This window comes from Hippocampus guttulatus, chromosome 1, assembly GCF_054856545.1.
Source record: "Hippocampus guttulatus isolate MCC_2025c chromosome 1, RoL_Hgut_1.0, whole genome shotgun sequence".
NCBI lineage: Eukaryota > Metazoa > Chordata > Actinopteri > Syngnathiformes > Syngnathidae > Hippocampus > Hippocampus guttulatus.
The window spans coordinates 3,747,468-3,762,253 of record NC_141261.1 but is presented as its reverse complement, the minus strand read 5'-3'; the positions used below and the strand labels follow the sequence as shown (position 1 = coordinate 3,762,253).

Genomic DNA, 14,786 nt, shown 5'->3' with positions numbered 1-14,786 from the left:
GCTAGGTTTAGGCTTAGGGTTTAGAGGTTAGGGTTAGTGTCCTCCACCTGCACACTGCCTGCTCATTGGTCATTCGCTGAAGATTGTCAAGTGAGTGACAGGCGCTGCAGTTTCATTTGCGCCCCCAGCCGACACGCTCCTGGTCGAGCTCAAATGAACTGAGAATAGTTAACTTCACTCAAAGGATTCGGCTTTCTGAACAAAATGCTTGCGAATCACACACCACTAAACAGTGGAAGCATCAGTGTGAAGGTCACCTTGAGTACACCACACAGCCGAAAGAGCCGGTCGCATACATATGGCTAGTTTTCTTCGTCATGTGTGCGATTTCGCTTGATCCCTGAGGTTAAGATGACGCCTACTTCAGAAACTAATGACATTAATTTGCCTTGTCAAATTATTACAACTGTCCAGACTGAATGTCACGTGTATTTTGTGAAAGTATCTTTGACTCTCAGTGGACTTTTCTTACAATCTATTTGAACAATCACTCCCTCGTGGTGAACTACACATAAGACGTTTGCAAAGCAAAAGTACCATCTTGCGTTCAGTGGATCGTCTGTGTGATTTGATAAAACCTTACTGAAGAACCAGGAGTTCAAACGAATCTCCCTTATCTGTCACCGTTAAATCCGAACCTTGTGGAGATAAGCTTTCAATCAAAGCTTTCCTTTTACAGGTTGTGCCATTAGGAATGCTAATTTATCTAGCTATTCGCCACATGTTGAAAAGAAAAAAGTGCTCATGAAATGTAATGGAAGTGGGGAATGTCAGTCACGTAGGAAACATTGCAAGCACCATAACAAAACAGACAAGTCAATCCACTGGAATTCATTTGAAAATTTTTTGCAAATGTTTATGAAACGAATGGCTTCTTACCACCGCAATGTACCAAACGTGCCCCCAAGCCGCTTTATTAGATCAATTGGCGACCAGGAAAATAACATGCAGTTTGTCATATTCATTTTAATGTGATCAAAACGAATTCTTCTTGTTTTGTTTTTTGTAATCCGGTTTTCTATTGAGCGGATAAGACTATCCATTCATTAATTAATTTTCCGCACCACTTTATCCTGACAAAGGTCACGGGGGGTGCTGGAGCCTATCCCAACTGTCTTCAGGGAGGGAGTTTTCTGGGAGGAAACCAGAATACCCGGAGAAAAGCCACGCAGGGACGGTGAAAGCATGCAAACTCCACACAGGGAGGCCGAAGCCGGAATGGAACCGTGCACCTGTGCACTGGAAAGTCGATGTGCTAACCACTTGACTACCAGGCCGCCCATGGATAAGACTATTTATGTGGAAATATGGATATATCAGAGCGGCGTTCGTCTATATGGGTAAAGCTCAACTTCTTTCTCATAGTTGACATCATGTCGATTTTGTTTGATCTAGTTGAGACTACTTGCAGCCAAGCGGTGCTTTTCATTTTGCTTCAGTTGCTTCCAGATCAACAATCTGTCCACACAGAAGGCATAATTGTAAATGGTCAATCAATCAATCAATCATTATGATCTGGCCTTAATATAACAGTGAAGAAATATAAAGTGTGAGCATAGTCATGGTGGCCGCCATGAATTTCCACCTTGGTATTACAAAGCACTTTTCCTCATTGGAGGTCAGAAAACTAACTCCCTGAAGGTCCTATTCTATCCTTTGCATCTTTATTTAATTTTCGCGTAGGACACCAATTGTTGAATTTTAGTTTTGTTATTTTATTAGTCTTAGATTGGTCGTACATCATTTGCAAAATATGCAAGTGTACCATGTAATTAAACAAAATAACTGTATGCCCATCTAAAAAAAGGCATCCGCTCATGCTAGCTTGGAAACAACTTTAAACCCTCATGTCAGCTGTCAGCAATTTCCTCAAATGGCCTCCTGCAACACTGAAAAGACAATATACTATAGAGTCTGATTCGACAATGAAACAAAGACAAGCGGTTGTTGCTCAAGAAGCTCTTTATTGTGAAAATGAATGTTTACTGTCGACCCAAAGCACATGCGAGAAAATGATCCAACCAGCGTTTCTCTCGAACGTCAGACTTCATGCCGCCGACACGTGCTTATAAATGTCTTCTTCTTTCCACTGGCCCCGCCTCCTGACTCACTCGGTCCCAAATTGAGGTCTTCGTGGTCTCACAAGTTCTGTCTAACTTTGTAGACTGTGTCTGAAGTTCACTCTGCAGGCTAGCTCTTGAAAGGCCCCTGCTCATTTCGAGCTGTATAAATCACGGCAAATATGGACAGGCCTTCAGTTAATTTGACAGCTCAACTGTGCATAAATGTAGTCTGTCACTCACTCATGAATCTTTGACAACGACCAATCAACAGCCAGCATCGGGCCGGGCCGGGACTTTACTGTGCAACGCAGGAAGTTGGCGAGAGTGAATGAGTGAGCTTGGTTTTGGAGGCTAGCAAAGCAAGTTCACAACTGCAAAAATGTAAGTGTTAGATTAGATTAATTCATGAATTCAAAATTTGACCATCACCTTAGCGTTGATTGCAAATTCATATGAAGTCATTCCACACCTCATTCGTGGTGTGCTCTGTTGGCCATCTTGAGTATTCTACACATGGTAAGAGCATTGGGCATGTCATTTTTTAAAATCATTTTAACCAGCATAAAATGTGAGACACCCACCACACACATCAAGAAAAAAAATGCTATGTGTGTACCCCACTTGAATGTCAAGTTTGTATGTCCAAGTGCCAAAACTGTCATCCAGCACTCATGCATGCAACACAATGGCTGTCGAAGTGATTTGGGCTGATGGCTTTTTGGCCTTTGATTTCTCAGTAAAAGCAGCTTGACCCCAGCGTATGAACCTCAAGTGTTAAGAGGAAAGTGAAAATAATGAACTGAAAGGGGAAGAGGGTCAGCAGATGGGCGCCAAAAATGAAATGCTTCCTGGCAATGGACTTGAGCGACAGCCTCCTTCAACTTGAGCCAGATCAAGTAGCATCTGCTCGCTGTCCAATGTCAACCATGTAAAGTAAAAGTCTTTTCGAAACACATGACAATTACCGCAAATGTAAATCTTTATTCTCACAACTGTATTTTACAGAGTTTTCAGTTTGGCAAACATTTTAAGCAAATTTTACGGCGATGTGTGTCATGAGCTGTTTTGTAATAACTTTTTTTGAACTTTCTATGTCAAATAGGGACGCATCACTTGCATTCACCTAATTTTGCTCACTGTGGCTAGCAAACACAATGTTATCAAACCTTTATGTCGACCATATATACCACTGATATCAAACTCAAGGCCAGAGGGCCAGATCCGGCCCGCCACATCATTTTCAGTGGCCCGCAAAAGCAAATTACTGATGGTAACTTTCATGATGCTTGCTAAAATCTCCACCAAGATTTTCAATTCTCATTTGAAATAAATAAGAGTGGTACTGGAATCATTTTCTTGTGACCAAACCGCTCATTACAGTAACTTCAACAATAGGTGAATAAACCGTTATCTTTGACTTCTTTATATGGTTTCAATCATAACGACCCCCCAAGGGAAACTGTAACTAAAATCTGGCCCGTGACAAGAAATGAGTTTGACACCCCTGATATAGAAATTTGAATAATTCAAAGTCTAAGTTGGTCACATAATTTTACAGTAAAATGTTGCTTTCATTATGTTCATTTTTCGAAGGTAAGTGTTAATACTCGCCATTCTGACAAACGCCCCCCCCCCCCCCCCACTCCCCCGAAGTCTCATTCGATTCCACAGCGTTCAACCTCAGGGCCATTCGGCTTGAAAGGTTCCATGTATGTGATTGAATGAACAGTCAGGTCAATTGAGACAGCATCTTTTTAGTCATGCAGTGTCAGATAGGAGAAGACACTACGGACATTCATTTATACATTATAGACACAGCATAAAGAAAAGGCGTTGCGATTGTTGTCATAAAAAGGACATATTGTGTTTTTTTTTTTTTAATCAGATAGCGAGGATATGTTTGGGCGGTTGGCTACATTGAAAGCAAATTCCATATCAAATGGATGATGGCGACAAGACAAACACCTCAGTCAGCAAAAAGGCAGACACACCTGAGCAACAGTTGTCATGACAACAAAGTGCTCGCAGGATGTGGAAGGCTTCTCTCTGGGGACAGCTTGACTGACAGGTTGGCGCTCAACAAAGCATCCTCGAAAACCTGTTTTGTGACTCTGCTTCGGGAGTCATGTTTTGATTTATACAGCGACGACACATCACGAGAGAGAAGTCAGTCACTTTTACAAACTGTTGTTGTTTTCTGACGATTCACAGCGGAAAGACGAGAAAGCCAGAAAATGTCGAGTACTGCCATCCACCGACCAGGTTGCCCTTCTCCAATTTCAGGTAGACTTTGTCCTCCTTTTCCAGATAAAGCAGAACTCCGTTAGTGGCCGCCTCGCGGGTTACGTCCTTGTCCCCGGCAAAGGCTGAGATGACAGGCCTCCCATTTAACATGAGGTTCACCTACCAAGTCAGACAATTAAACAACTGCAAAATCATCTCCACAATTTTAGGTCAATGTCTAACATGCAACATGCGGCTCAAATTCGAGTTTAAAGGGCTAAATTTGGTTTGAATTTCTTCCCTCCTGTTCAAAATGGTGACATGCTGACTGAAATTGAGAGTCATCATTAAACACCATAATGTGAGATGGTCTCTTCTCAGTTTAATGACAAGTTAAAGAGAGAGGGAGACAGAGAGAGAGAAAAGCGAGACAGAGAATTGCATTTTAAATCCCACAATAGGATACAATTGTCAAATCAGAAAATGAATGAATAGTGCGAGCAATTTTATGTTACAATCATGACACACATTTTGTGGAGTGTCCTAAAGAAAAAAAAGTAATTGGTAAATGCCGCTTTCCCTGCCTGGGATCCAATCAAGGCTTATTTCATCCTAATACAATAGAAAAAGATTAGAAAGTTAGTCTGAGTGACACACAGGAGCCTTTTGGATTACTATATTTAAAAAGGAAAGTGAAGGCGAACACATGAGCAAATGGTTTCCCGAAAATGAAAAAGAAATGAGGAGTGCTTTATTTGCATAATTTACTGAGCAAGCTACATCCTGGTTCAGGAAGGATGATGCCACAATACGAATGGACATTTCACCACACGTACTGGACGGACCTGTCCCGTTCATGCCGTGGTGACTCCAGTCGCCGACAGTGTGAATAAGTCAATCTGCACCTTTATCTGAATTCTTACCAGCATTTTTGTTCTTTCTTGGCCAACACAATTTTTATAAGGCATCTGCCCAATCGGGCAAGTGCCCAATTTTGATGGAATGCCTATATCTGATGGGGAGTTTTTTTCACCGCCTACAGGTTGTTCATTTCAAGTGACACATCTGACACTGTACCTTGCCGGATCACATGAAACAACCCACATGTGCAGATGGTCAAATTACGCATGCTGTAACTAACTTCACACTAAGCACTGACAATACAGAAGTAAACAAAAATATATAGGTGATACAAGTATTAAGGGAGAAATACATCTTCTTTTTAATAGATCAATGTGGGAAAGAAGCATTCACGCCAGACAAAGAAAGCATTTTTGTGGCACAGGCACACTTGGGCAAAAACAAACACATCCACCCCACTCCGCCAACAACTTCACTAAGAAATCAAATATCTCATTTCAGAAGCGTATGCTGTTGTCTAATCTGTGAGCCCCACAACATTATCAATTGTGAAGGCAGCATTCATTACCAATCCGCTCTATTACAGCTTTTAATTAGCATAGCGGTGTGGCGCATAAAATCACCAAACACAAAGCCCCACATTGTTAATTTAACCCAAAAGTATTATAACATTAGTATCAGACGCACAAACTCTATTTGCTAATCTGTGCTAATGATGCAATTAAGACGACCTTTTGGCTTTGATAGTGCTTCGGCCGCTGCGTCAAGATGATTTCCTCCTCTGTGGAACTTCATCCAACCGAGCTGCCATTTCACTGGCTGGGAAGCTCGGTGTGGGGGTAGTCGTCGTGTCGATCAGCCCCAGTGGAACGGCTCACACACACACTTTTAGAATGCAGATACTAAAGATTTACTCCGTTGCTTGATTTTCCTCTTGAGAGGTGGAAGGCACGCCGGAGACCCAACTATTTATAAACGGTATTAAAGTTCCAAATGCATTTTGTATAATGTCCCCTTTAGGAGGTCACGTACCATTTTGTTGGCCTGGGCTGACTCTTCTCCCCGCTGATTTAATTGAGGGTAGCCTCCATTGAGAGCTATTTTTCTGATTTGATAATGGACATGCCTCTCATGTAACATATTCAAATTTCATTCCAGTGTATTTTGATGAGGTGCGGCTCATATTATAGCAGATCTGCCTGTTGACATAGCACTCACGTTGGCAGATTACGCTCTGAAAATCTTGATTCCAAATTGCTTTTTCCTCTTCACGCAGCTAATGACGCATACCCGAATTGCGGTACTTGAGTGCAAAAATCTCAATTGTTTTACTTGAACCATGCGGGTGTCGATGACGCTGAACAGTGTTCTTAAAATGACATACCTGTATGGTCTGGCTCTGGTACACTTTAATGACGTGGAAGTTAAAACTGTAGACTCCTTTTCTTGGGGACAAAAACACAGACTCAAATGTGAAGAAGTTTCCAATATTTACGAGAACCTGCAAAAGAAAGACAGAAAACAGAAGCTCACAATCAAGCTTTCCGTTGTTTCGAAAGGACAGGGCAGTTCTGATGACTTTAGAAAGAGCTCACAAACTTGAGTTGCTTTCCATGGTGAACACATTTGGTGATTTATTTAAGTTCGCCATAAAATGAATTGATTGAAGACTGTACATGTATCAACAAATGGCTGCAAGTGGTTAGCACTGCCTCAGTAATGGACAAATCATTGGTTTCAATCTGGTCTGGCCTCTCGGGTGTGAAGTTCAGGCTCCAGCACACAAAGAAGAAGAAAAACAAAGTTTCTATGCTGTATTAAGTATTTACAAAACATATATGACTCTAACGCAGTGGTTCTTCAAAGCGCTCAAGGACATCTGCACAATTGCACACTTCTTGTCCAACAAATACTGCTACTGGTCACTTTAAAATGGTTCAATGATTTTCTGCACCCATGTACGACTGTTATAGGATTGTATTCTACCACTGATCACTTTAGCTCCGCTTGACACTTTGCGCATTGTCTCACAGTTGTCACTGGGTGGTACCACCGCACTACGGTTCACTTACATTACGAAATGTCCTTCCATATTTAATTTTTCCATAATTATTTGTCATGACCATGTTTATGATGATACTAATGCAGCGTGTTATACCGGAGACAAATTCCTTGTGTGTTCTACATACTTGGCCAATAAAGATGATTCTAATTCTGATTCTTAACCTGGGGTTCGATCGAACCCCAGGGGTTCGGTCAATCGGTCTCAGGGGTTTGACGGAGCCTCTGCCATGGAGGGTAAGACAGACGCGACTCAACATGTCAGTTAGTTATGACGCCCGCTTGGCCATCACTGGCTGCAGATGATCACATGACACTGCTTGTCCAATCAGTGCTGTGGGAAATTTAGTTTGCTTAGTAGTCAACGTGTGACTGTCGTGATAGTACGTCGTAAAATTCCAATATATATACAGTATATATATATATATATATATATACAGTATATATATTTTTTTTTCACTAATGAAGGGTTTCGTGAATGTGCATATTGTTATTATTATCTTATCTTATCTTATATTCCCTGGTTGGGTTCGGTATTGTTGGAGGATGATCAAACAGGGGGAAGCGTGTTGTTGTCGACACGGCGGGATCCCTTGACCGTTCTCCACTTCCCCAGGTCCTCCGCGTGTTCGTTTGATTCGGGCTGAGTTGATGTGCAAAAGTCAGAGGCTGGAAATGGAGAAGTTCTTGCAAGATGTTTTACTGAACGTTCAGGGCACAACACGAATCGATTCGGGCTCCTGTGAGTCTCAGATTTCATCAGGAAGCCCCGAGCAACTACAGTCACACGTACATATAGGCATAGTATGTTAATTATATTAATTAGGGGCGGGCAGTCCTTCCCCTTATGTAAAAATCAGAAACAAAGAAAGTCAAGCAAAGTTCGATTTTGGCATTTTGACAAAGTACAGACCATATCTGTTGGTCCACAAATCTTGAGATTAGGGTTCCTCTTCGAAGGCACTTGACAGCCTTCAGGGACTTTCCCAAGGTGGGAGACGCAAAAGAAAACACTTGGGGGGCTGTTAATCACTCAAGGGGAAATAGCACCGCAGCTTCACACTACATTCTTTGTTTTAAGTAGCGGATGTTCAGGACAGAGACCTAATAGTCAAGGTCGACCTGTCTATGATACTAAGTTTTAAGCTAAACATATAACATAGGTGATATCTTCAATACCGATACAAAGTCGTGACACAGGTGCTGCAACGCAATTTTGGTGGATTTGATCAAGATGCAGGCCGACAGATTCTGAGCTCCGCTGATATGTGTGACGGATGTCATGGTGTTCCATTCATAAATATGACAACAGCACGCATCAAAACTTCTGAATCATTATAGAAATCCGTTAATTGGATTTGTTATTATTATTATGATTATTATTATGATCATCATATTTTTACAAGCAGCCCCCTGATCACAACACAACTGGTGTGTGTGAGAGTGGCACGATCGGGGTTGAAGTCGGTCTCCAAGTGCCCACTTTGCAGCGCCCCACCATGCATCACCCACAAGCGAAGATTTTGCAGTTCTCTGTAGACATACTTTGTGTGTGCTGAATTCTTGCAGGGACTCCAATGAGTGCATGATGCTTCCATCATGTAGACCGCACACCCCTTATGCACTGAATTTATAGGGAAAAATAGGAAACTGCTTTGATGCTTCCATGGTCTGGGAATCAAGTCAGCTGTGTTTACTCCCACAACAGCGCAAATGCCCAATTCTCTCTGTGCCTGTCTGTGAAAATACCAAAACAAACTCCACCCAGGCTCTCTCAACAAGTGGTGCTTAGAAAAGATAGATGGGGACGGGAAACCACGGGCATTCAAACCTTAAAGTTAAGCTTTATTGTTTCCGTTAATTTACAATTAACAGTGGAAACTTATTTTTACATTTGTATGACAATTAACAACCTTAAAATAGTTTAAGCATTGCCTTAAAAAAGGGGGGGGGGACAGTTGAACGGATCCGATTTAGCTCACCCATGACCCGAATCGGGACAGGCACTATAAAAGATGGATGGATAGATGGGTGAATGGATGGATGGATGGATGGATGACTAGGCGGACTTCAATGCCCATCCATTACATTCCATAATTTTTCAAGCAAATGGAAAGACCACACATCCCATCCTCAAGAAAAAAACTAAAAGATTTCCGTATCGTTGCGTTAAGTACCTTTTTGAGGGTGGATGCTTGATCTGCAGGTGATGTTCAGGATGGCCCCCTCCCCCACACAACACATGGCAAACGCATGCACACGCACGCACGGACACTGTCAAAAACAGGACAACTGCTTGTCATGACACATAACACAAAGCGGCCGAGGATCAGGACCTGGTCGAAGTAGATGATCCTGGTCTTGTTGCTCATCTCGGACGGCTCGTGGTTGTTGCTCCGCACCACCGAGAAAGCCACTTTGGAGTTGGCGGCGCGCACCGAGATGCCGAGCGGCGAGTTGGACGCCCGCCAGTCGGCAGCCGGGTTGGAATCGCACACCACCAGGCACTTGCCCTCCAGCACGATGGGCTCCGTGTCGTTCTGGCCTCGCAGCGTGGCAACCAGAACCCACAGCGCGCTCCAGCCCAACAACCGCATGTCCGCGAGTTGTCCACTTAACGGGTCCGCCCGTGCGCCGCGTCCACGAGAGACACCCTCTTCGCGCGCGCCATCCTCGTCGAGTCCAAATTCCCAACGGGAGAAACGCCTGAGCGTCTCGTGAAAATAAAATTCAGTCAATAAATAAAGTTCGTGCGTATACGTGTGCGTCAGTCACAACTCTTCGATTGCGTTGATGCGCATGAAAGGATAATGCGCCCGACTGACAGTCCGCGTCCGCTCCACGCACAGAGCTGAAGAAATGTGCTCGGTGCTGCTGCGCGATCGTGCGCCCAAAACGCGGCCACCTCCTGCGCGCACGCGCACCGGACGTTAATTAATTGTCAAGTAACCACACTTAAGTTCGTGTGCGCCTTGCAGGTTAATACAACACCTTCAAGCTTCGACAAGAACAAATTTGACGTCAGCAGTGCCCCGAACTGACGTCGTCAAGTGGCTCCACGGATTTCGCTCGACGCAGCAACTCACTGGGAATCTGATATCAATTCAACATCAAAATGACATCAAAATCCAATTTTCAAAAGGAAATTATATTGACACCTGCCTGCCGGGAATCAAATGCAATTGGCGAGGAACCGGCTGATGAAAAAAAAAAAAACTTCATGAAAATAGCTTTGAAAAAATTATTTTCTACGTTTATTTTAATAAACAATAAGAGCCGGTCCTGGTTTGCATTCTGCGATGAATGGCACTTTCGGTCAAATCATATCTAAGAAGCAAAGTGACACAAAACTCTCTAAATTCTTCACAATTCTTTACGCAGATTTTGATTAGGGTTGTTCCTGCTTGGATTCTGAAAGTGTTGAGCAAGGTTCTGGATTTTATTTCATGAAACCATGACTGTGGATGCTGCGATGGGCAATGACTTCTCAGCTATGTCATTTCCATCCTATGATGTAAAAATACAGAAATCCCTCGTTTATCGCGGTTAATGGGGACCAAAACCACCGGCGAAGTAGCGACTAATTAACATCTTGATTTTTTGTTTTAAGTCCGCAAACGGTCCGCGAGAAGCTGCGAAGATCAGCAAAACAACAGCGAGTCGCATAGAGCAACATATACAGTACTGTACTCCATGTATATCATTTAAAAAAAAAAAAACATTTTTGATGAATCCGCGAGGCACTGAAGCCGCGATAAACGAACCACGAAATAGCGAGGTATCACTGTACTTGAAATAGTTGACATTGGCTACGAGGATCAAATGTTCTGAAGAAAAGTTGTTATTGAATTTGCATGCTACTTTGTAATTCTGCTATTAATGTTAATTTGTACAATTTGCTATATTGGATTAATGGGTTGCTCCTTCCAAAAGATGCCGGCCCACCAGGCATCTGCCCAGCGCGCCAGAAGCCGACTCCTGGCCAGAGTAGTGTGCAAAAGTATTAGTCCGACAACATAGTAAATAATAATACGACATTTGGCACAATTACACTTTGAGTACAAAACTTTGCAGAGGGTGATGCCTGGCTCAAGAAAAACATTTTCAACATTTGAGTCATTATGGCATGACCCCAAAATATAATGGCATTGCCCATCTGTTCATCATCATCCATGAAACATGGAGAAGTCTGCTAACTAACAAAAGAATGGACCAACAAACACAAATGTGACGCTCAATGTTTTTTTGTTGTTTTTTTTTTGTCACCAAGAGGAATAGACACGTATAAAAAAGGGATTTTGTCTAATTGTAATGAGAATTGCCTCCTCATTACAAGCAGTAGTCTCCCTCTGTTGAGTTCTATTGGCGTCATGTTAATTAAAATATTGTTCATACTTTTTTCTATTTCCGTTATTTCCTTTGAGAACATTTTATTGGAGGTTTCACTGTTTTGATTGCTGAATTTAACATTGATAAAACATAGACTTCAAATTGTGGAGAAACCAAAAGGTTGATATTCTAGTCATGTCAGCCAATGAATTCTATATAACATCAGCACGGGCCCTCTTGAAGTCGTGGATGAACTGACAGATGAAGCCAAAGAGCTCCTGAGAGTCCTGGTCGCCCGCCTCTCCAAATTTCACCTTGCAGAAAGAGAAAACACACACGCACACACACACACACACACACACACATGGTTACAGACTTGGAAGGATACACTCGCACCCTTGAAGCCAACACCATTACTTTACAATTAGCAAATGCAGTTTAGCCTAATTAGTGCGGCGATAGCCTGGTGGGCTCACGTTTGTTCTTAACACTGGTCGTTTGAATTAATTACCTCATAAAGTGCTGCTGCATGCCACCTGCTCCGCTGGTGTACTTTCAACACTGACTTGGACATGGATGGCTTACTTCGTACTCAACTGGACGGTTAGAGGTCACCAACACCGATTTCCAAACTTCTTAAAGGTTGATGGGGGTTAAGTGGCCTAATCAACATGACGCATGCTGGAGCGAGTGCCGCTGCCAGCTTCTGAGTTTTGGGTTTTTGGGGGTGGGGGTTTTAACCATTTGGACAAATGGGAAAATACCATGACACATATCGATTCTCCTGTTTTCTTCCTCGGGTATCGCAAATGGACATATTGTATGTAACTAAATAGATTTATTTTATTTATGTATTTGGTTGATATAACTATCGCAACCGCAAACACAGGTACCCCATGCATAGAGCATGTCATATTCCAAAGGGTCTCTCTGCACTCCCGCTAGTTCCTTGCCTCAAATTTCTTACAAGCAGCCGTGATATTTTATACATTGAACATCTCAACTCGTCAAGGTCATCATTAAGCATTCTTTGCCCTTGTGACAAGACGAGGCTTACTATTATTTAGTAAGATGTGTCTTTTTCCAGACCCACTGCTGGATCGCAGCAGTCAACCGCCATCATCTCTCACGATGGCCCGGCAGTGGCTTTGTGTTACATCAAATTACAAGGCAAGGCAGATTTATTTATGGCGCACATCGCATACGCGTGGCAACTTAATGCCTTGCGAGGTTTCAGACTTAGTCTTTGGTTTCGAAAGACAGTGACACCAAGTGTTTTCTACCAGCAGTCCGTGTCTTTATTCTAAATAACTAACTAAATAAATATAGAATTAAAACCGCTTAATCCTCACGGGGGTTTCGGGCGTGCTGGCGCCTATTGCGGCCCACTTCAGGCAGTAGGCGAGGTACATGAGGTCATGAAAGTAATTAAATTAGACCAAAACTAATACTAATAACAACAATAATAATAAGAAGAAGAAAAAACACAAATTCCTGAGTTTAATCGCAACTGGAAAAGTGCTACGCATTATTCTGAAGAAAGAAAGAAAGTCTTTTTTCACCCCAGCGCCATTTGCAGGATCAGGCGGGACAGGACCCTTCTTGCTCCGGTTGCTAACTTTCTTTCTTTCTAAATACTGTCACTTGGGTTTTTGACTTGAGGGGGAAGCTTGTACAGGGAAGAGACAATACAAGCGAGACCGAATATTTGCTGCGCTCATTCCAATCTCTCGTCACTTGACTGGAGCGCGAGCTGTGGCGAAACAGAGCAATCTAATTTTGGCTTCCTATAACCCAATTGTCTGCTCTCCTAGCGCTCGTTCCATAGCGCTCATTCTATCATAGCTCAGCAGCGAGAGCCAGCGGTGAGCATGTGTGGGCTTTCAATCGAGATGGATCGAGGCCACGTGAAGGATTTTTCTGAAAGACTGGCTTGGTTGTTTGAGAAAAATGAACACAAAAATACATGACAATATGAACTTAAGATGCTCAGACAAAAAAAAAATGATAATGACAGATAGGAAAGAAATGAAATCCTTTACTACTGTCACCAAGCAGTGTTGATTCTACACTACTTCATTGAAGGCGCCGTTTCTCAACCTTCATTGAGCCAAAGCAGGTATTTTATATGAGAAAAAAAATCTAACCATTTCAACTGGGAATGCCAATTTGCAATATAAGGGATTTGAGTGTGGCCACGGAATATATACCATATTTTCCGCACTATAGGGCGCACCAAAAAGTCTTCCATTTTCTTAAAAGCTCACCGAGCACCTTAAAATCCGGCGCGTCTTGTGCATGGTCATTACGGTAATATGTCGACCCCCAAGATGGCTCCTTGCTGGAGACATGCTTACAATGTTATAACTTGCCGTTGGTTCAGTGAACTGGGTAGCTAGCTGCTTTATGAAATAGGTTTTTGTTGCGGCTCGGAAAAAAAGAGAGCTGTGGTGTTGTTTTTTAAAAACAGTCTCAACAAATGCAGGTACGTCTTTGTCCGTCTCCGTGCCTTCTCTTCTTCAGTTTGACTCAAGAGGCGTTCAAGACTGCCTCCGAAAAACGTAAATTAACGTTTACTTCAATGAAACTACAAAGATTGAAAATAAAACATCAAAACTGAAAAGCAAGTGAGGATATCACAAAATAAATTCTATAGGCCCCCCCTAAAGAATTTATATTGTGATTTTATCATTTGTGAATACACAACAAAGGAATTAATAACTACTACTGACATCTGATCGTTCTGTTTCGAGCTATGATCAAGGAAATGCCAATGCGTTTTTCGGAGGCGGTCATGAACGCCTCTCGAGTTGTACGGAAGAATAGAAGGCACGGAGACGGACAAAGACGCACCTGTATTTGTCGAAAAAAGGAGAGCTATGGTTTTATTTTTTTTTTAAATGCAGACTTTATGAATGTTTTTCACAGTCTCAACAAATACAGGTACTGAACGTCTTTGTCCGTCTCCGTGCCTTCTCTTTTTCCATTCCACTCGAGAGGCGTTCATGTCCGCCTCCGAAAAACGTAAAGTAATGATTACTTCAATGAAACTACGAAGAAAATCAAGCGAGGAAATCACAAAATAAATTCTGTAGGGGGGGGGGGGGGGGTATAAAATTTATTCTGTGATTTCCTCGCTTTCTTTTCTGTTTTGATACATTATTTTCAAATTTTGTTGTTTCATTTAAGTACAGTAATAGTAGTTAATTTACGTTTTTCAGAGGCGATCATGAACGCCTCTCGAGTTGA

General features: G+C 42.4%; 2 protein-coding genes across 6 annotated transcripts in view; both read right to left on the bottom strand.

Annotated features, from left to right (window-relative positions):
• Positions 1-3,024: 3,024 nt before the first annotated feature.
• cbln4 (cerebellin 4 precursor) lies at positions 3,025-11,316 on the bottom strand. 4 transcript variants are annotated; one of them, XR_015100173.1, is made up of 4 exons: positions 9,545-11,316; positions 9,386-9,482; positions 6,532-7,851; positions 3,025-4,361 (listed from the first exon to the last, which is right to left on the bottom strand). XR_015100173.1 is itself a non-coding variant. In XM_086104750.1 (3 exons), exons 1-3 carry the CDS (start codon positions 9,803-9,805, stop codon positions 4,269-4,271), a joined length of 576 nt encoding a protein of 191 aa, XP_085960876.1. In that variant the 5' UTR covers positions 9,806-11,316; the 3' UTR covers positions 3,025-4,268. The 4 variants fall into 4 exon arrangements, 3 of the variants coding, with proteins under 3 accessions (XP_085960876.1, XP_085960899.1, XP_085960889.1); XM_086104750.1 differs by lacking the exon at positions 9,386-9,482 and having other exon boundaries at positions 3,025-4,466; positions 6,532-6,648; XM_086104773.1 differs by lacking the exon at positions 9,386-9,482 and having other exon boundaries at positions 6,532-6,648.
• Positions 11,317-11,618: 302 nt separating this feature from the next.
• Positions 11,619-14,786, bottom strand: part of LOC147210084 (uncharacterized) — a 28,538-nt gene continuing 25,370 nt past the window's right edge. For both annotated transcript variants that reach the window (XM_086104729.1, XM_086104738.1), the window contains one exon: positions 11,619-11,851. In XM_086104729.1, coding sequence (XP_085960855.1) covers positions 11,750-11,851 — 102 coding nt within the window. In that variant the 3' untranslated portion in view covers positions 11,619-11,749. The remainder of the gene's footprint in view (positions 11,852-14,786) is intronic.